The 22,920-nt window shown below is 42.8% G+C and overlaps 1 protein-coding gene across 4 annotated transcripts in view; it reads right to left on the minus strand.

The window, feature by feature from the left end:
- Aig1 (androgen induced 1) overlaps window positions 1-22,920 on the minus strand; it is a 218,531-nt gene that overhangs the window by 22,345 nt on the left and 173,266 nt on the right. For 3 of the 4 annotated variants that reach the window (XM_050122239.1, XM_050122240.1, XM_050122238.1), the window contains one exon: window positions 18,341-18,456. The exons of the other annotated variant lie outside the window; for it this stretch is intronic. In XM_050122239.1, the coding sequence (XP_049978196.1) occupies window positions 18,341-18,456 (116 nt within the window). The remainder of the gene's footprint in view (window positions 1-18,340; window positions 18,457-22,920) is intronic. 4 annotated transcript variants of the gene reach the window in all.

Genomic DNA, 22,920 nt, shown 5'->3' on the forward strand with positions numbered 1-22,920 from the left:
CCTCCTTGGGACATTGGGAGCTCAGTCCAGTGCTCCAGTGTGGGTCTCTGTCTCTATCTCCATCCATCTCCAGATGAAGGTTCTATGGTGATATGCAAGATATTAATCAGTATGGCTATAGGATAGGGTCATTTCAGGTTCTCTGTCCTCAGCTGCCCCAGGAACTAACTGGGGACATCGCCCTGGGCACCTGGGAGCACCAAATCTCTTGCCAACCCTAAGATGGTTTGGAATTTTCTTTCTTTATAACAATTTGAATGGATCATTTTGTTGAGAAATCTATTCGTTTTGTAAAGAAATTACTTGGATGCAACAATTTGATTTCCTCCTTTCTGCTGGCAAACTTTTCTCTTTGACTTTGATATTTTGCAATTTACTTAGAAAGATTCTTGACTTAGACCTTTTAAGGTCACTCTAAGCTTTATTAGGTTCACAAATTTGAGCATCTATTGGGAGAGCTTTCAGCTACTATTTCTTTAAGTAATCTTTGTTCCTCCATCCCTTGCTCTTCTGGAACTCCCACACTGCTTATATTAATTCAGTTCCTGGAGTCCCATCCATCCTGAACATATCTTCACTCTTTCTTCTTTTTCTTTCTCTGATCTGGAGGAATAATGAAACAACAACTTGTGTTTGTGACCTATTTTCCTTTATTTTCTACTTTTGAAGTTTTATTAAAATCTTCATTTCAGTAATTATATTCTTTAGTTTTAGATCTAAGATCTTTATTTCTTTGCCACCTTTAAATTTTATTTCTTTTTTATTATCCGTTGTTTACAGATTCCAGATCCTTCATCAGTGAATTTTTTTTAATGGTGTGACATTTCCAATTCTTGTATTGTCAATTTGGTGTCTGCACACTTGAAGATGCAGTCATCATTTTCCATCTTTACTGGCTAGCTTCAGAAGGTTAAAAAAAAAACTTTGCCTGTCTTGCCAACCCACTTTGAACTTTAAGCAGCCCACTTAGCAGAATCTGTATTCTAGAACTTTCTACTGGGGCCATAAAACCCATGTTGAGGCTTTGTGGTTGTGTAGGTCTGCTGTTGATGTTCTGTGGCCAAAGTAGTTGGCTCGCATGGATCTCTGGTACAACAGGGCTAACTCAGCCACCAGAGGTACTGTTGGTGAGGTCTGCAGTTGCAGTGGGCCTGACTGAGTTCTCGCCATCTCAGATCTGGTGGAATAAGCAGATTACCTCATCATAAGTTAAGACCACGAGGCAGTGGTTCAGAATGAGGAGAATACTTCCACTCATGACTGCACTCTATAAACAGGACAATTCTAACTCTCTACTCATTAGAAAAAAAAACAATTTTTGGTAGTCTGTTAAATAGGAGAATAGTGGTGTTTGCACACTTCAATGTAAGGCTTCTTTCTTCTAAAAGACTGGCTAGTCTCACTGTTAGGTTTCTGAGGGTGGTGGCAGAATCTGAGCCTGGCTTTCCCTCAGGAGTGGTTCTGTTCGCTCTGCCTCTGCACCCTATCTCATGCCTCTCAATTGTTGGCTACTGTCTGTTAGTGAATGGGTCTCCTGAATTTCTAGTTCTACTGACCTTCAAGGGAGTGCCCTAAAAGGTGTTCCATCTGCCCTAAAGGTGCATGGGAACTTCCAGGCTAAAGTTAGAAGCCTTTAGCTTCTGATTTACTTTGATACCACAATCCTGGGTCCTTAGCAACCCCATTTATACCTAAATACCTATTGATTTCTATACTCCATTCTACTGAAGTTTTCATATTTAAAATACTAAAAAGATATAGTTTCTACACGGCAGGAACCTTTATATATCTTCATGAATGTAGCACCCACCTAAGTCATTTATATTGAAGATTAAAACTGCAAGTAAAACCATGCCGTGAACTGTGTGGATTTCATGATGAAAGTAGCAGAAACAGGTACTGGTTCAAACATGTTTTCATGTCTCCCAGCCTATGAGAGGCAGGAAGGAAAATGAAATGAAATCAGATTAAGAGTTTTATTTCTCCACTCATCGAAATGTGTGGTGCTTTAGATGACTGAGTAGCAGGATGATGTCAATCCCTGGTAAGTCCTCTTTGGCTGATGACTGAGTAATATTTGACTTCACTGTTCACTTCTTGAAGAATAAGAAGGGTGCACAGTGCCTCCCGAATATGCGGCTAACCGATAAAATCATCAATTTACATCAAAAGGGAGGTGATAAGACAGTGGATTTATTTTAGGTAATAAGGACCATGAGAAAACCCAGGTATTGAGAACTTGGGGAAAATGAACACATACTTTCAAATGTTTTCATTCTTTGCTATTATCATGTCTTCCATAACGTTATATTGATTTCTTTCTGTCTTAGAATGGCAAGCTTGTCTTCTGTAAGAGGCAGCTTTGGTGAAATGGTTTTCCTTCTCACTTAGTTCTACTTATTTCTATAGCAATAATATGAGATGACTGGAGGTCATTAACATGTAAGAAGATCAAAGGGACACCAGTCCTCCTTAGCGGAACACTGCTTGAAAAGAAGACCCTAGCCGACAACCTACCTCACCTTGGTGGAGCACCTGGAGACCAGCCATGACTACTGGCGCTACCAATATTCCATTCTCTTTTCATTAAGCAGTAGCACAGTGAGCATTCAGTTTTGAGCTGTTAGAGACAGGATGACAAGAGGAGGCTGCTACCATGGAAACCTACCTGATGGCCTCTGTGGCGAGCTGCCTGTTACTCTGATGCCTCGCAGACTTCTTACAGTACAGGGCCGGGCTCTGTTACCCATGCAGCTCCCTCACAAGGGCCCCGATGATTAACATCAATGAAGACCTTGAATGTGGAGATCTGAAGGAATCTCATTTTTAATCTCAGCTCATCATCAGCTCAGCACAGGGGGCCATTCCTCAAGACATACTTTGTACTGGAAAATGAGAGCCAGTTCAAGACTATTTCCTGCCATTTGTTTCATAAAAACAAACTACATCATTGCTTTACGGAATGCCATACTGAGGAATAAACTATTAAAAGCAAACAGAAAGAGAACCATTGCCTGCTTTGATTCAACGGATCAAGTTCCCTTAATTATTTGTCTTATCAGTTACTTTTATATGATGACCCCTTCAAGGAAAGGGCTTCTACTCAAAGGCTTACTGGACAGTGTTATAAATCTAATTTTATGTTCACTGTGGCTATTTCATTTACTCAAGTCTAGACAACATCTCTACGGATTCAGTGTATGATTAAAAAACTTGGATTTTCTATAATTTGGTACCTTTAAAAAGTAACTGTGTACAGTCAAAATCTTAACTGAGTCAACCAGTCTTTGTATGTGAGAGAGACAGGCAAACTGATAGTAAATAGCAAAAGGCATTCATCCTCTCTGATGTCCGTTAGGATATATTTCTATTATTATTATTATTATTATTATTATTATTATTACTACACACAACAACCTGTTCACTGGAGAGATGGCTCATCAGTTAAGGGCACTGCCTGCTCTTCCAAAGGTCCCAAGCTCAATTCCTAGCAACCACATGGTGGCTTACCACCATCTGTAATGAGATCTGGTGCTCTCTTGAGGAAGAGACCCGGTCAGTCCTCATCAACTTAAACCATGAAACCCAATCTAGACAAGTTCAACAAAACCGCCATATACTGGCTGCCCATGCATGCTTGGGCATTGCCAGGGAATATATTTCATTCAAATTTCATGCTACAATGTGAGTATGGAAACACTGGGTGTCTGTCCTCATCACCCACCTTCTGAGTCAGGGTGTCTTATTTGTCAAACTGTCTGGCCCGCAAGCTTTTGGGGATCCTTGTGTCTCCACCTCCTAGCTTCCCATAGGAATGCTGAAATTACAGATGTATGCACTTCCACATCTGTCCTTCTGTGGCTTCTGGGGATTCGAACTTCCACTTGCATAGCAAGCACTATACCTAGGGAGCCATCATCCTAGTCCTGCATTGGCCATTTCTGACGATGGGTCACATGTGAAATCCTGGCTACTATGGTGCAGGTCCCTGTCAGTGTGCAGCTCTGTAAATAGCCTCTTTCTTCCTCCCATGTGTGTGTAGAAATTATCACTGAGAGCGGAACACTCGGCGTGGACAACGAGGGAAAAGAAGAGAACTGATAATTTAGTCATTTCTAAAGACTCATTCTTAACACTTTCCAGAGAGACAAATATGTTTTGACAAACATTACTTACTCTAGTTCTCACTTCTTTTTTAAAGACACAGAAATTCATCTCTGAGGAAATGCAGCTGCCAGTGTGCGGGAAAGGCACCGCTATCTCTTCTGCCCTGCATCTCAGCTTCTTCAATGTCCATGAATTCAAGTGATCTATTTGTTGCTCGCCCCGCCCCCCACCTTTCTGAGACAAGGTCTTCTTTTGACATTGACATGATAGTCTTCCTGCTTGGGCTTCTAAATGCTGCGTGCACTGTGATGCCTGCCTGGATGAAGCTTTTGCCAGTACACACTTTGTTCCACTATTACTGACTTTGACTGAGCAAGCGCCTTCCAGACAGCAGGCATTTCCCCAGGCCATGCGGCTAATGGCGGGGACTACCATAGCTCTTGCGCATAAGATTACAGGCTGGCTGTGGTGTAGGTAGGTGTGTGGGCAGATCAAAGCGATGTCACTGAAGATGTTGTGAGTCCTTGGAAGGGGAACCACAGGTGAGTCACAATGTCAGAGAAGATTTCTTGGAGTACGCAATATCTAATCTGAGACTCAGAGATAGATTAAGAATGGCAGGAAGGGCCAGAAAAAAATAGTTCAGGTGGAGAGAGGAACATAACGTGTCTCAGTGGTGAGTTCATGGAGCTTCAAGTCATTTAGCAGCACCGGTATGTAGAGCTCCGAAGAGGAGGCAGACGGAACCTCTTAGACTGTGTTCTCCAAAGTTCAGCCAGGAACTTCCCATGTTATGAGATCACCCTGTTTCTCCCCTGTTTTTCCATCACTTCCTTCTCTTTTTATAACTTGTGTTTCTGATACTTTTAAAGTTCCACCTCTATCCCCACCCCACCCCAAATTCTAACAAGAGAGTTGTCCAACAATTAAGCAATATAAAAGCAAAATATGGTATTTCAGACTGGGGTGACAGCTAAGTACTATAGTCAGCCTGCATAGTACTTATGGATAAGAACTCAGTCCCTCAGAACTCACACTTTAGATTCTTAGTGTCTTAGTTTATGTTGTCTCCTCATTCATCTCTGCATTTAACAAAGGCTCGAAGTGACACATTCTGCTAGAATGTGGTTCTCAACCTTTGGGTCGCAACTGCTTTGGGGGTGGCATATCATATATTTGTATTACAATACAATTCCTAACAGTAGTAACATAACAGCTATGAAATGGCAACAAAATCATTTTTATGGTTGGGGGGTCACCACAACACGAGGAACTGTATTAAAGGGTTACAGCATTAGGGAGACTGAGAACCACTGTGTTAGAAGGCCAGGCTACAGCAACAAACAGAAAAGGCATAGTCCTTACATTCAGAACACTGCTGTTTGGAAGGACGGAAGACACTTAAGGGTCAAATCCAACAAGCAAATGGGAAGAGGAAACCCAGACCTAAGACAGATGAGAAACTGGGAGTTTTCGTGGAAGACATGATGGTAAGAATGGTAGCTAAGTAGGTCAGGGGGTGGGACTGGGAGCAGAGTGGCAGCTGAGAAGAAAACTGTGGAAAGCATGTGATGTCTTCAGGGAAGAAAGAACATGGCATGTATATCAAATGGCTCACCAGAGCCACAGAAAGAGCATGCATGTGTATCAGATGGTTCACTGGAGCCACAGAGAGAGCGTGGCCTGTGTATCAGATGGTTCACCAGAGCCACAGAGAGAGCGTGGTATGTGTATCAGATGGTTCACCAGAGCCACAGAAAGAGCATGCATGTGTATCAGATGGTTCACCAGAGCCACAGAAAGAGAGTGGCCTGTGTATCAGATGGTTCACCAGAGCCACAGAGAGAGTGTGGTATGTGTATCAGATGGTTCACTAGAGCCACAGAGAGCATGGCATGTGTATCAGATGGTTCACCAGAGCCACAGAAAGAGCGTGGATATGTATGAGATGGTTCACCAGAGCCACAGAGAGAGTGTGGCATGTGTATCAGATGGCTCACCAGAGCTACAGAGACTAATTTGTTTGGGAGGAACTGGCACACTGATTAAGGATCTGAAAGTCCCATGTCCACTGTCTGGAAGCTAAAGGTTCAGAAAAGCTAGTGGTATAGTTCTACCTAAGCCCATATCCCTAAGAATTATAACTTCCGAGTCCACAGGCTCCAGAATGAGAAACTCTGATGGTGGAATAGGAGACAGATGTCTCAACCCAGGCAGAGACAGCAGGCTGCCCATCTCACACCATACTTCCGGGCTTTCTGAGGACTGGGTGATGCCCACCTTTGTGGATGAGTCTGACATTTCTCTAGTCTGTAGATTCACATGCTAACTTCTTCCAGATTCACCCTCACAGAAAGCTGAAGTAATGTGCCGACAACTATCTGGGTTTCTCTTAGCCCAGCGTGTCTGAGGGATGGAAAGAAGTTAAGTGTGGCTGAAAGACAAAAAGCTGTGGATATGACAGCGTTAAGAGATGAAGGGGCACCAATATGCAGAATCTATGTTGTGTGGAGTCTCGGAAGATCTCGCCTGCTTATTTCAGCAGGGAAAAGTTCTCTAGAGGCTCCTGGGGCTTCATTCCTGTTTACTATCTGACTGAACCCAGGATCCTGCGTGTGGATTGCACCATCTTTTCGGCTGGAGTCAGGGGCTAAATAAAAATGAAAAAGAAAGTTCAATCCTACAATAAAGGAACCTTAATCTGAAATTGGAACTAATTTTAAGCATGAAGGTAAACTTGACAAGATAAATTTAACTCTGCTGAAACTATTATTTAATTTAGAGAAAGACTGAATTTTTAAATGTGTCCTGAATAATAGAGGATCTGTAGTGGTTTGAATCAGAATGACCCTCATAGGCTCACATATTTGAATGCTTGGTACTCAGTTGGTGAACATTTGAGAAGGATTAAGAACTGTGGCCTTATCAGAGAAGGTGTTTCACTGGGGGTGGACTTTGAGGTTTCAAAAGTCCTAGTCAGCCGCCCCCCCCATCTCTGTCTCTGTCTCTGTCTCTCTCTGTCTGTCTCTCTCTCTCTCTGTCTCTCTCTCTCTGTCTCTCTGTCTCTGTCTCTGTCTCTCTCTCTCTCTCTCTCTCTCTCTCTCTCTCTCTCTCTCTCTNTCTCTGTCTCTCTCTCTCTCTCTCTCTCTCTCTCTCTCTCTCTCTGTCTCTCTCCCCTCCCTCCCCCTTCTGTCCCCAGCTCTCTGTCTGCTGCTTGTGGACCAGCTGTATGCTCTCAAATATTGCTAGCACCGTGCCTGCCTGCTGCCACGCTCCCCACCATGATGGTCATAGATTCATCTTCTGAGACTGTAAGCAAGCCCCCAGTCAAATGCTTCCTTTTAGAGGCTGCCTTGGTGATGCTGTGTCCACAGCAATGGAAAACTAGGACAGGGTCATCTTCCAGAGAGATAAGGTTTCCCTCAGACTTCACCACATCAAGACTGGAGATGAGCAGATACTAGAAATAACGGAACGGATACAACAAGGGCACTTCAAGAGGCCCGTTAAGCTGGCCAGGACGTGGCTTTTGAAACCTAGGAAGTTTCAAAAATGAAAAAAAGATAAACCTAGACCTACCTGGACATTTGCTCTTGTTATACAAATAAAGAAGAAGCAGTACACAAGAAAGGAGTTATTTTTCCTTAAAGTTTGTTCCGGGATGGGATAGGTTAACATCTGTGTTAACATCATCTACCTGGATCCTGAAAGGCAAATAGCATGACTGCACACTGTACTCAGTTTAAAGGTTTCTTTTTCTTTTTTAATTTTTTTCTCTTTAGATTTTTATTACAATTATTCATTTAGTGTGTATGCCTGTGTGTGTGTCTGTGTGTGTGCGTGTGTGTAGATGAGCACACACACTCATGTCTAGACACAAATGCGAGACAGGGCCCACTTAAGAGACCAGAGGATGTCTTGAAAACTAATGAAATGATTTAATTATATTGAAATCAATTTATGTTAGTTAATCTCTGAAAAATTTATACACACATACAATGTGTCTTGGGCATATCCATCCCCACAATCCCTCCCTCCAGTCCCTCCTAGATCCCCTAACATATCTCCTGTCTCTTTCTCAACTTCATCATGAAAGAAAAAAGAAAGCACTAAGTTCAGCTAGTGCTGCTCACACGCACGTGTGTGCAATCTTCCACTAGGGCTGTGGTTCTCAAGCTGTGGATCACAACCCTGTTGGAGGTCAAAATTCTTCCACAGGGGTCACATATCAGATATCCTGCATAGCAGACATTTGCATTATGATAAATAACAGCAGCAAAATTACAGTCATCAAGCATCAGTGAATTAATTTTATGGCTGGGGTCGCCATATGGAACTGTATTGTATTAAGGGGTCGCAGCACTAGGAAGACTGAGAGCCACTCCTTAGGGCATAGGCAACCTATCAATGGCTGACCTCTTCCTCTCATTCAGTAGCCACCAACTGCAATTAGCTCCTCAGGTAGGGGTGGGGTATCCATAGCCCCTGCCCCAACCATACTAGAATTTTATCTTTCTTGTTCTTGTTCTTTTGGAGGTCCTATTCAGGTCACAAAAGCTGTATGTGTTCACGTGTGTGACTGTCAGGTCATCAAGCTTGAAAACATGTCCTTTCAGCCCCCTTGTTGGTCCAATAATTTTCTAAACTTTTAAGTGGATTTTTGGTTAAAATTTCATATATGTGGTGGGGAGCAAAGGGAAACCAAGGTTCATGTGTTTCTGACAGAGACTTGTCCTGAAGTGACAACTCTTTGGCTCACTGACAGCATCTCATGAGCTCCTTGTCTCTCTAGGGAATGAACAGAGTCCTCATGACAATTCTTGGATTTCTCAAGAGGCTGACAAGAATTTATGAATGAATTGTCACCTTTTTCTTGCAATCTCCTAGCAGAGCTTAGAAATCAGCTCATCTAAACCACAGGATTCCATCTACTTCTTATCCAATGTTTTTCCAACCAGATGCCATGGGGCTAAGTCACTTACTGCTCTTGCAAAATGGTTTGTATTTGTACCTGCAAATTTATGCATTGTTTGAACTTATGTAAGATTTTTGTATATCATTCTCAGATTTTTAGGGGTGACTTGCACATTTGCTTTTTCTATTTTCATGTGAAAATTTCACAGCCCAAGGATACGTCATCATGCAGAGAAAAACAAAAGTGGTAACAAAATGGAAATGTCCCCCCAAAACTTCCAACTAGGTAAAACAAACTGTTAGAGGCATTTTAAGTAGGACTAGGATGACAAAATCTGAATTTTAAAAACAAACTTTCTTGTCAAAAAATGAAAAAGGCATAGGAGGCTGTAGAAGGTTGTGAAGAAATTAGAGCAATGGGGAGTCGGGATGAAAGAATAGGGCCTGCAATAACTGGATATCAACATGTAGAAGAATGAAAATAGATCAATATCTACTGCCATGCACAAAACAAATCCAAATGGATCAACAACCTCAACATGAAGCCAGCCACAATGAACCCTCATAGAAGAGAAAGTGGAAGTACACTTGAACACAATGGCACAGGGAACCACTTCCTAAATATAACCCAAGCAGCACAGACACTGAGAGCAACAATGAATAAATGGGACCTCCTGAAACTGAGAAGCTTCTGTAAAGCAAAGGACACGGTCAACAAGACAAAACGGTAGCTTACAGCAGGGGAAAAGATCTTCATCAACCCCAGACAGAAATGGGTAACATAGGAAGGGGCTAACACACCCACTCATGCAGTCAGTCAACTACCAACCACTAGAGAACCCACTCAAGGAAGGATATTGTCATAAGACCGAAAAGAAAAAGAAAACAAAACAACCAAACAAACAAATAAAAAGAACTGAGACGATGGCTTGGTTGGTAAAGTGTTTGCTGAGCATACATGAGAGTTTGCTCTCCAGCATTTACACAAAAAATATCTGGGCCTGGGGAAATTATCTGCAATCCCTGAGCTAGGGAGGAGGCTGGGGCAGGTGGACCCCTGGAGTTCCCTGGCCAGTCAATCCTGCTGGATCCAGGAGTTCTAGCTCCAGTGAGAGAACCCTCTCAGGCACTGGGTGTGTGTATGTGTGTGTGTGTGTGTGTGTGTGTGTGATTGAAGAAGAAACCCAAAGTTAGCTTCTAACCTCCACTCTCACATTTACCTGTAAACATGCACACACACACACACACACACACACAAGCACACACATGCATGCACACATCATTACTGGAGAGTACTGGGGTTCAATTTACACTGCTACAATTACATAAGTGTCAATAGTTCTTAGCTCCTACATCTTTGGCTGTCCAGTGGTGACCTCCTCTCCTTTGTCAATAGGTCATCTTCCTTTCTCTGGACCTTGCAAAGTCTCATTCTTGTTCATCCTCAGTGGAGCATCACATATGTTACTTCTGTGGGCAAGATTTACATGATCTTTTCATGACCCCCAGGTAGGTCAGGGAACCTTGTTCTTTTATTTTCTTGTATTCCTCAGAAGACCAGCATCTTCTGAACAGAGCAAAAGCTTCTACAAACTGTTCACCTTCCCCATCTACCTACTGTCTAGTTTATGGGAAAGCAGTCAGTGCATGCTTGTTTGAGAAAGTTAATGAACTTTGCTCTATAGTATCATATCTAGATATTTCTGAATATGGAAGAATAAAACTAATACGATAATGCTTTTCTACCTCTAAAAGTTATGAGGGAGAGACTCTTAACTGTATGTAGTTCGAGTTTTTATGGTGATTCGAGAACAAGTTTTGCATGTTTTTGTTGTTGTTGTAATTTTTTTTTTGGTTCATTTCCACTTTACATTCCACTGAGTCTTGGAAGTGCATTTTGACTCCGGTACAGCTTTCTGTTCTTCTGAACTGGTAACTTTATTTTCAGTTAGTTTTTATTTGGGGCCCCCAACACTGTTTAGTGCTATAAGAGAGGTGCCTGTCACCCACCGGGTTATTGCTGGCCGTGGGTGCCATGTGGTGGGAGGGAGCCTGGGTAAGCCTAGAGCCACTGTAAAGGGACACACAGAAACCCTCACACGCAGCCCACCAGAGGACATGCTCTGAGATTTCAGGGTCTCTCATGGTCTTAGAAGCCCAGGAGCTCACCTCAGGGAAGCTGGGAGGCTGTCAGTAAGTAAAATCCTCCTCTACTTGAAACATTTCCAGTGCTTAAACTGGATCACCTCCCGCATGGGCTGTCACTCCCACAGAGTGTGGCCTTCGGGGTTTCTTCTCCAAGTTTATGAGCTTCTGTTGGCAATTTAAGCAAATCAGGCAGGTGGGAAAAGAGACAATTAAACTGAGATTCAATCTTAGAAAAATGGGTAGCAGGGACATTGTGGACACTTTAAGTGGTTACTGTGGAGCAAAGTGTTAAGACAGGTATGATAAATGTACATGTAATATATTCATTTCCATACCTGGCTTTCATTTAAAACTCACATGCCATCATAATTTCTCTTATTAAGCTAATGTAAGAATATTTTCGACATCATTCTGACTGTTGTCATGTCTAAATATTATTAATACTTAAACCTGTAGACAGGAGGCTCTTTATTTTCTTTAAGACTTCAGATCTTTTTTATTTTACTCTGGACAGTGAGGGGAGGGGCCTTTGAGGACAAATATTGAAGCAAAATCAAAACTCCATGACTCTAGCTAGTTTTCAAATCCCCGGATAAAAATTAATGAGACACCAATAATTCCCCACAGAGAAGCAGAACCAAATGTGGGACCTGAGAGAAGGTTCTCGGGAAACAAGACACCAAGGCTGGGGCCTGAATAATGAGCAGGACTGACAGAGACAAGGGCGGAACTCCTAGCCTGGGAGCACAAAGCGTGAGGCTTCTGAAGATGCTCGGGATGCGCAATGCCGGGCAACTGATGGCCTGCTTTCAATACCAGAGAGATGACTTCAGGATGTCCAGTGTGTTTCTGGCATGAATACCGGGTGGGCAATGATGCTGAGGGAGAGGGATGAGGGTTTGTGGATGGGATAAGGAGATCAGGTATGGCCCGAGGTGGTTTTGTAATTGCTAAATGAGTAGATAAGTTTAGGAGAGTTTCCAACCTGATGGTCTGGGATGGAGTTAATTGCGGTCAAAGGAGAGACAGGCTGACTTGGGGAGAAGAAATGAGGAATTGGCACTGGTCTCTGAAGAACTCCAACAAGGATGTTTGGGGAAGAGGGAGAACTCACCTGACCTGTGCCTCAGTGAAGACTGTGAGGGACCCTGAGCAAGCCACTTTCAGCTGTAACACCCTGGGTTGTCCAAAGAGGTTTCTTGTTAGAATATAAGGAAACAATGCTTTCTCAAGCAAGTGCTTGTGAAAAATGAGCAGATTGGAATAATGGGAAAGCAATGACATTCTCAAGTCCCAGGGGAGAGCTGAGCGCTGGAAATAACTTAATACATGAACCATAGGAACATTTCAGAAAAACGCTTTATGCTTTCCACATTCCTAATAAGCTGCAGAGACACAATCAGCACGAAGGAGGAGTAAGACCCACGAGAAGAACAGGGCACAAAATGAAAATAAAAAAGTTTGGGGATGAGAAAGAGATTCTGTAGGCATTCGGGATAGTTTTCTTTTGCCTAGAGAGAATGCAAAACTTCCCTGTGGGTCCCTATGTCTTCATTAATCTTCACAACTCTGAGAGACAGATGCTTAGCTTTTCCCCATTTTATAGGGGGGAAAATGAGGCCAAGAGAGGATCAAGGGTTTCCCTAAGATCCCAGGAAGAAGAGAGACAAACAGAGCATTTGAGACATATGTATACCAACGTCGGGACGAAGCCTAACTTCTGAGGAATGAAGAAACAGGTAAGGGAACCCAGTGACTCAGCATACTTAGAGAACAGAGAGGCCAAAGACGGCTACTGCATAGGGTGCCAGTCATATGGTAGCCAATGTATGTCAGTTTCTCTGGTTGCTGTGTGTGTGTGTGTGTGTGTGTGTGTGTGTGTGCTGTACATGTGTGTGGTGCATGCATTGCCAGGGCGATTTGTCAGGTGTCTTCCTTCCTCTATCAATTTCCACCCCTTACTGCCCGGAGACAAGGTCACTCACTGAACCGGAAGCTCATCATTTTGGAGAGACAGGCTAGCCAGCAACCTCTCAGGAGCTACCTGTCTCTGCCTGTCAGTGTTGGGGTTTGAGGCAAGCAGGGCTATGCATAGCTTTTCCCATGTGTGCTGAGAATTCAAACTCAAGTGCTCATAATTACAAAGCAAGTGCCCCTTCTTACCCCCTGAGTCATCGTCCCAGCCTGCCATTTTTCTGGTCTCATGGAAATCCTGACTAACTTCCTGACAGGGGCACCGAGGACCACAGGGAGACGTGGCTGCCTCCCTTGACCTCAGACTGTGGCAGCACACACACTCCCTTGCTCGCTCTTGCAAAATTTCTTGCCTGGAGGCTGCACTTGTCATTGGGCCACTGAGACATCTCAGTGCCAAGCTTTCCTCTGTGAAACCAGATTCCCATGAGGCTCACCCATCTGCAGGAGACGACTGGAAGAACAATGGCTGTCTCCATTTGCCCTAGTCCCTCCCGGTTCAGGCAGGCTGTCTCATGGCTATCCCTCCTCTCTCCTGCCATGTTCTTCCTGGTTCCTATGGGACAACTGAGGAAGGCTCCTAGATCAGATTCCTGCCTCAGCCCCACCATTTCTCAGGGGTCTCTCATGCTTGCCTGATGTGGGAGTGTCATATATCAATCTGTTGATTTCATTGGTTAAGTTATAATAAACCAACTGCTTGGCCTCAGCTTAGAACATAGATGGGAGGAGTAAACAGAATAGAATTCTGGGCGGAAGAGGAAGTGAGGTCAGACTCTGCTCTGCTCCCGGAGAGACCCGACAGCTCTGCTGGAGCAGAGACACCAAAATGGACGGAGGCTAGACTCTTCCTGGTAAGCGCACCTTGGGGTGCTTACACACATCATTAGAAATGGGCTAGTCCAGGTGCGAGAATTAGCCTGTAAGGGCTAGAGTTCATGGGCCAAGCAGTTCTTTAAATGAATACAGTTTGTGTGTTGTTATTTTGGGCATGAGCTAGCCAAGCGGCCGGGGTGTTGGGGACACAGCCCCGCCGCTCCATATTTCAACACTTGCCCTCAGTGAGTGTGTGGTGGCACTCCCTTCTCAGAAGGCTCCACAGAACTCAAACTCAAATAGCAATGACACCCTTCCCCCTTTCCTGGCTAGGCTGGGAGCGGAGAGTTGGGGAGATGGCAAAGAGAGCCCTGGTGAAGAGTGGGCTGTTTGGTGAAGGGGGCAGAAGTGGAGTCCTTGACCACTCCTCCTCAAGCCCCAGGAGAGGCATCTCACTCCAGAATGGGAGGCACTTCTAATCCAACTCTTTGAGCTTGGGCCCAGTTCTGCAATACCAGAAAAAAAAAAAACCCACCACCACCAACAAACTCAAATATTATGAAAGACATAAAAGTTAACAGGGAAGGCCATTATGGTGGAATAAATTGTTCAGGGTGATCAGGGAAAAATGCAATCTTCTGATCAAAGAACAACTACATGTCGGCCATATTTGCTCAAGTGGTGAGGAAGCAGCCTACTGAACAGGGCTTTCATGTGATCTAAAATTCCAGTTTCTTTCTAATTTTTTCTCATGTCTAAGAATATTATATTTTAGAGTACATTTTATTTTTTTGTCAAAAGATTTTCTGAGTCTGAAGACAATGCATATAAAAAGAAATGTGTTTGTTTTCAGCAAGAACTTGAGAAAAATACAGAAAGGTGCCAATAAGAAAACAAGACATAATCCAGCATTCTGTGGTGAGATGAGTTTGGTGGGACATAGAATTCAGATCTGGAACCATTTGGGATTGGATCATAAAAGGGAAATCACACTGCATTCTGATTTTACTTTATTTTTTTTTATGTTGGGAAGTTGTTTAATGAACCCATTTGGGATAATGAGATTTGGAATATGGAATCTGTCAAAAACCATCAGGGCTGTGAGACAATAAAAATGCTATTTTCATGTCCCTCAGAGTTGTTTTGGATTTCTACAGTGAAGACAGTGTGAAGGAGGAAAGCGAATGACAGAGCGGGGAAGAACGGAAGGCCCTGACTAAGATTCTCAGACTCTCAAGAAGAAAACAGGCGCTTATATTGCTCTTTGCTGCAAGGCCTCTGAGAACTGACTGCAGCAGACAGGAAGTTTCTACTCTGAGGGCAGCCTTGTTCTCGGGCTCCATTAAAGAATGGGGTCCCCTCAACCCCTGCACATTCATACTGTTCTCTTCCAAAATTTCAATCCAAGGTAGCTGGGATCCAAAGAGGTGAGGCAGGGGAGTTGAGTCCAATCCAGAAAAGGGGCTTCATTCCTAGACTTGTTTTCTTCAGAAAAGCAAAACCTCCCGTAATCTGTTCATCCACTAGACGACTCTTCACCCAGGAGGGGCAGCAGAGGGCATGGTTAATGGTGTGGACCCTGAGCCGTGTACCTGGGCTTGTACTAGTATGTGGCAACAGGCTTGTAGTTTGTCTTAGGCAAGCTACATATCCTCTGTGAGCTTTCATTCCTTCTCTGAAAATGGGTAAAAAAATGCCTATGCTGTAGAGTTATCCGAAGGAACTAAAAGACTATCTGAATAAACACATATAGCATGGTGTCCATCTCCGTGGCTCTGCTGAAGATCAAGGGTCCCCTACTGCATGCTCAGCATCTTACAAAAGGGTACAGAGAAACGTGTAGGAGGTGATGGCAGCGGAGAGGTGTATAAGGAAGGAGTTGAGAACTCCTCAGAGAGGGGCAGGAGGATGTTTGTGCCTCCAACATTTGAGCGACTGAGAGGGAAACTCAGGAGGCAGGTAGAAGTGCTCATGGGGTCTGGAGTGACCGTAGGAGGCTAAGCTTGAAGAAGACCCACATGGGGCTGGGAGATGTCCACACTCAGTGGTACCAGCGAATAAAGGCATTGCTTCCTCACTTTCTCAACAACCCTATCCAAACCCAGACGGAGACCAGAACAAGATGGAAAAGGAGACTTGGGAGATCGGAGAGCCAGCGTACAACAAGAGTAGCCAGGCAGCCTGGCTGGCAGCCCTGAGGTGTAGTCAACTTGCCATTCCCAGCATTGTAAAGAAGACCCGCTTATTTTATAATTAGCACATGATAAGGAACGGCTTCTCCCATCTTGGCGTGGGGTTCTGGAATGTTCAGTCACAACACTGGTATGCTATCTGAAGATTTCATTTCCTGAATCTTTCACCGTTGTGTCACTGGTATGTTAGGCTCCGAGACAGTCTGGAAGGGAGCAAAAGCCAGTACCTTTTTGACAACAATTAAACCCTGGGATTTATACAATGTGACATGACTCGAGGGGCATTGTTTAGCTTTTGGCAGAGCTACAAATGCCTAGGGCAGAACACCAAAGGAAAAAAAGTCTCCTTTGAAAGCTCTCTCAGAACAAATCTGAGGGAATTTGCTGGTTAATGCAAGTACATGTCTAAACAAGTACTGGTTTGCTGAGGGAGTACATGGGGCTGGCAAGCCTCACTTGGCACGGAGCACACGAGTAATGCTTCATTCTAACGAGGGATCTTGGGGGTCTATAATGAGGACTGTGTGGTATTTCCCATGTGTCTCTTTGGAACGTGGGCTGATTGTATACCCAGCGGAAGAAAAGCCATCAGAAAGAACACAGTTCCTGAAACCTCCAGGCTCTGCAAGATCACTTCGCAGCACGTGAATAAATTCTCAGAAATACACCACAGCCCCCAGAGAGAGCTTCCTTGTCCCCCACATGAGCCCATGCAGCGCAGTGATGGGCTTGTGGAAGAGTGTTGGGGAAGAGAGCTGATGTTTAGGCCAAGGTGGTTCCAGACAGCACCCCAGGATGACTGTGCATCTTCCATATCTGATTCTTTGGAAAGTTAACAATCTTTGAATGCCAAGTTCATATTTACAAAGTACATACGTTCACTTCTAAGATACAACAACATTTGTTAACATGTCATCAGTGGGACAAATCTCTTAGACTTTTTCCATAAGAGAAAGTCAATACTTCAGATTCTGGATAGGAAATTTAAAGAAAATAAACAAAGAAACAAAAAAAAAAACATGTATGAAGTAGGTGATTAGGAAAACAAACTTCTCAAATCTTCATGAATAGACTTTATCTAGTTGGTGGTCTGGCTGAAGGCAGAAGGGGTGAACTCTACGGCCTGCTTATTCTGAGGTCTGTACTCTGAATATTACTTATATCCAGCACATATTATCTATTCCTGATGGTTAACGTTCTTTCTTCTCAGGTCTGGGATATTATGTCATAGTTTATACGAAGCATGTAAAGTCTTTATACTGACTACTCTCTTCGTGATCTCTAGGCTGGCTGGAGCAAATTGCTCCATGGAGACCATGTCTCCAGAAGAGTGTAGGATTTGAGCAGGATTATAAACCATCGTGAGGTATTTGTAAGAATGTTGTCCAGAGCTCCAGGCCTAAAAGAGGAGATGCTGAACCCAGGACAAGAAAAGTCCCAAGAGGTAGTAGAGAAGCTTAGAGGAGGAATCCCCTCTTTTCTGTGTCAACATATCAAAGAGGACTTAGAATTAGAAAAAGAAATTAAAAAATTCTCTATCGTTAGATAAATGAGTTATCAAAGTGTTGAAACATGATAAAAACACAAGTTAACATGAATCAAAAATTCTTATTGGGTAAGTTTGGCACCATGAGCTTGGGACTTAAGTGTGCCTAACAGATCACATTATCATCTCTTGTGGTTTATTTATCCCGATATCCAAAACCAAGTAAGTTAAATGCATTTCTACTTATAACAGATCATTTTTGAGTAGGTTTTAAGTAGGTCCATAAAAGTGGACATTTTCACTTACAGAGGTTGGTTCATTTGCTTTCGCTTTGTGTTTGTTGCAACCTCCACTCCCCCAACAAAAGCAACAACAAAAACAAAATCCCCAGCAAAAGAAAAAGCCCTTAAGCTATAAAACTAGTGTCCAAGAAAAACATTTAGTTTAAAAACAAGTTGAAAAACGTAGCCTTGGAAGGCGCACTGCTTACATGGGATTGTTCAACAAATTCCTGCTGTGTGAGGTTTGGCATATATTTCTAAAAATATAAGCATCTGGGGAAACAAGACAAAGCCCAGGTCTTGGACCAAATGAGACACGCAGTGTGAATCTGGTAGTGATTATATCCATAATACAATATGTGCCCATATTTAGCAGCGTAGAATCTAATAGAGTACAAACGCCCAGCAGGCATGCTCCTTACCATAATATATAGCTCACGGAGAAGGTGCATATGGCGGCGAGTCCGCTGCTCCTACTGGGATACTGATGGTGGGATGTCCTCATCTCGATTAATATAAAGGGTAAAACCGTCGTGTGCTGGAAGAGAACAGGGAAGACTAATCCTTATCATCACCTCTTTACAGTAAATTCTCTCCACAGAACGAATGGTGTAAATTCCTCGGAAAGACCCATAACAGACAGCCGTGCATAGCTCCCCCATGAGAGAATGGATATAAAAACATGTACTGCAGCAACTGCTCCATTAGTATTCTTGTGTCTGTACCTAAAGTTTTGAAGCTTTATTTTATCTGATATTCACAATGGGAAATTTTTTTTAAATTTTTAAACTTTTATTAAGTTTGTTCTTTGACAATTTATATATATGCAGTATATGCACATCTATATATATTATATTATATGTATATATATGTGCGTATCATAATTCCTGCCACACCCATCCTCACTTATCTCCTTTCCACCTCTACTACCCTCCACTCCTTGCTAGAAGCTTATTTCCCGCATTCCCGACCTTTTGTTTTGTTTTACGACCTGCTAAGTTTGGCCAGTGCCATCCCCATGATGATGAATTTAGATATATCCATTGAAAAATGATGGACTCATCAGGTCTACAACCAAAGACAATGTGTGTCCCTTCCACAGAATCCATCAATAGCCACGAGTTCAGCAGGGTGGAATAGGGAATGCGAGCCCCTCTCCAATCTGTGATCGACCATTGACAAGCCCAGTCTTGTGGAGGCCCATTAAAAGCAGCTGATGCTGTTGTAAGACAATTGCATTGGCTCTACTATGCTCGGAGGCGCAGGCAGCTAAGGCGTCTCTGATTAGTTCTCACAATGGGAAATTTTTATAACATAGAAAGGCATACAAAAAACCAAAAGGGGGACCAGAGAGAGAGAGATAGTGATAGATAGATAGATAGAGAGACCAAGAGACAGACAGTTAAAGACCTTCATGCTCAGCTCACTCTCCATTTTATACAGTTCAGGGTGCCTTGCCTGCTCACAGTTGAGATGGGTCTCCTGACATCAAATAGCATAATCAAGATAGCCCCCCTCCATGAGTGTGCATGCCATAGGCATGTACAGAGGCTCATCTCCAGGTGACTCTAGATCCTGTCAAGGTGACAACGAGCCCCAGCAGTCACAGTGTGTGTGCTAGCCTTTCTGTATAGAGTTAATACAGTTTTGTTTCGGGCCTACCACTGTGTTGTGGTTTAAGAATAGTTTAAAGTTGAAGTTCTATATGCCTCTTTATCTGTATGTGTGTGTGTGCACGTGTGTGTATGTATACATATATATGTATGTACAAATATTGCATTTTTCCTTTTTATTGAAGAAAGATTTTTTTCACTGGTTACTTTTTCCCTTCTCTGCTTCTCCTGGTTCTTCCTCGTCTCCCCTCCCATCTGGATCCACACCCATCTTGTCTCTTGTTAGAAAACAAACAGGCATCTAAGGGATAATAATGAAATATAACAAGATAAAACAAAGGAAATTGGAATAGGACAAGACAAACAAACAGAAGTAAAGGAATCCAAGAAAAGGCACAAGAAACACATACAGATACACTCGCTCGCACACTCGGCAATCCCACTTAAGTTCAAAACTAGAACCCACAACATGTAAGTAAAACCTGTAGGATAATAAATAAATAAATACACAGAATGAAAATAACAGAAGCTCTGACACCATCTGTATGTACTTTTATATAAATACAAAGTGTTTCCCTATGGTCTGTCTCTTAAACATCTTTACTGTAATTTCTCTTTCTTCATCCTGTATCCTTCCTTTCCTACATTCAGTTAAGTCCTGTCTGAGTTTTCTCCCTTCTCCTCTTCAAAACACTTATGATCTACTATTACCCCCTCCTAGAGCTCTTTCTCCAATCCCCTTCTCCCCACCGCCATTTTCTACTTTTCCAGCCTCTGTGGTTGCTCCAGATTATATATTTAAGTTTACAGATTTGGAGCTGGGATCCACAGATAAGAGAACACAGAGTTTGTATTTCTGGCTCCGGGTTACCTCACTCAATATAGTACTTCCCAGTTCTACCCATTTACCGGCAAACTTGATGATTATATTTTTCTTCACATCTGAAAAGAATTCTATTGTGCATTTGTACCCCATTTTCATTATGCATTCACCAGTTGCCAGAAATTTAGTCAGCTTCTATTTCCTGCATATTGTGAACAGAGCAGCAATGAACATGGTCAAACAGATCTCTGTAGTAGGATGCTGAGTTCTTCAGATATGTGCCAAGGCGAGGTATAATTCGGGCATATGATAGATCTGTTTTTAGTTTTTTGAGAATTCACCACACAGCTTTTCACAGTGGTTGAACCAGCTTGCATTCCCAACCAACAGCGAATGAAGGTTACTCTTCCCCACATCCTCGCCAACATCTCTAGATAGTTGTTTTCTTTATCTTAGCCATTCTGACTGGGGTCGGATGAAATCCCAAAGTAGTTTTGATCTGCTTTTCTTGATTGCTAAGGCTGTTAAACGCTTTCAAAGATATTTTTCTAATCATTTAAGAAATTCAGTGTGCTTCATGATAAAAGTCCTGGATAGAATAGGCATGGAGAGAATGCGTTTCAACATAAAGGCTATGTATGACAAGCATCCCACATCACACCAAATGGAGAAAAAGTTGAAGCAATCTCATTAAAATCAGAAACTCAATGGGGCTGATTACTGTCCTTGGTCCCTTTTAACACACTGCTTGACGTCCCAGCTAGAGCAGCTAGGAAGGAGGAGGAAGGCAAAGGGGTACAAATAGGAGAAGAAGTCAAATAGTCTCTATTTGCAGGGGACCATGTCTAAAGTTCTATGAGAGAGCTTCTTGATGTAACTAGAACTTCCATCACAGTGGCCAGATACAAACCCAACATACAAAATCCAGCAAGCTTTCTATTTACCGATGACGTGCAAGGTGAGAAAGAGGTCATGCAAACGGGACCTTGTAAAACAGCCTCAACAACATCTAGGCGTGAACCTAATAATGACAGTGAAAGACCTCTCAGTGAAAACCTTAAATCTTTGAAGCAAGAAGCCAGGGAAGACATTCCAGAATTTTTAATATGATCTTACTATATTGTTTGTGTGCTGATCTTACTATATTGTTTGTGCTCTGATCTTACTATATTGTTTGTGTTGTACTGACATTACTATATTATTTGCATATTCAAGGAAAAGGCAGGAAATAAAATGTCATGATTTTTAAGTTCTAGCATTTCAGCACAATGGGATCAGGTGGCAGGTAAGTGTTGGCAGGTGAACGACCCATTGGGGATATCAAGGTAAGTATTTTTGGGAACGTTTCTGGCTCATATTTGTAAAGAAAATAGAAAGACGTGGTTTTGTAATAAGTATTAAAGTGCTGGACATTTCTGGCCTCAGCATGCTCTTCCACAGACCATCTATCTGTGAGTATCCATTAGTAGGAGTGTGACATTCCATGGGTGTAGGGTGCATGACTGCACAGACGGCTAGCTTTATATTTCGTCGGTTATCTTCCCTATTGTTGTTGTTATTTTGAAACAGGACATTCTGCTCTGTAATGAACTATACAAGAGGTGCTGTGTGCTAATGCAGAGATAGAATGTATTTTAGAGATGTATTTTACTGCTTTTTCCCTTGTAATCTAGTTACTTCAGATGACACTGACTGGGAATTTCACCAACAGTTTGAGATATCAGCCGTAATATTACAGAATAAAAAACAAAATGCACGTCTCATCCAATGTTACCCAGACAGAGATTTGCAAACTGTACTTTTACTCCGAGCACAAGGTTGACCCTGAAGGCTTGGGTGGGTTAAAGGTAACAGCATTATGGTTTGGGCTGATTATTCATGAAGAAATTCCTAAACTCTACTTCTTCATTCATTGATCCAAAGTGAGTAGGAAACGAGCCACTTTACTATGAACGGAGTGCAAACAACCAGCCCAAATACGCTCAGTTGCCCAGTTCCTTTCTTGTACCTTGCACGCCTGATGATGACCAGGTGTTGTACTTGGCAAGGCCACGGCGTGCTCTGCCGATGCCATACAGGAAGTGGTTTGAGGAAAGGAAGATCTGATAGCCCACGGCCTCCCTGGCATCTGCTGTATGGAAAGGGGGCGATGTATTCCATCAGGGACACGACCACTGACAAGAAGCCTCCAGGTGGCTCGCTGCATATGTGAAGGTGTGGGCAGTGGCAAACTCCAAGGGAAATTTTTTTTTTTAGCAAGCTAACATTCATCACTCGTAATTTTCATGCACAAAAGAATATAGAGTGTGTCATCCAAATGTTTTTGGTGCATATTATTCTTATTTATAAATAGTTTATATCAATAACAGTGTCAAGTATTTATCCCAAATAGAAGTGTTGCCTTATAGGTAAAGTTTTATGAATGAAAAACAGTGGTAAGTTATGAGTGCTCCAGCAGTAACTGAACTGGAAGGTCAAATCGGGAGCAGCAGGAGGATGCTTACTTAGATGTATATGTATAAGACCTCCCCGCTCCAGGTACCTATTTACTCCCAGGTAGCTCTCC

This window comes from Alexandromys fortis, unplaced genomic scaffold (genome assembly GCF_014885135.2).
Source record: "Alexandromys fortis isolate MF-2015 unplaced genomic scaffold, M_Fortis_MF-2015_v1.1 scaffold_215, whole genome shotgun sequence".
NCBI classification, from domain to species: domain Eukaryota; kingdom Metazoa; phylum Chordata; class Mammalia; order Rodentia; family Cricetidae; genus Alexandromys; species Alexandromys fortis.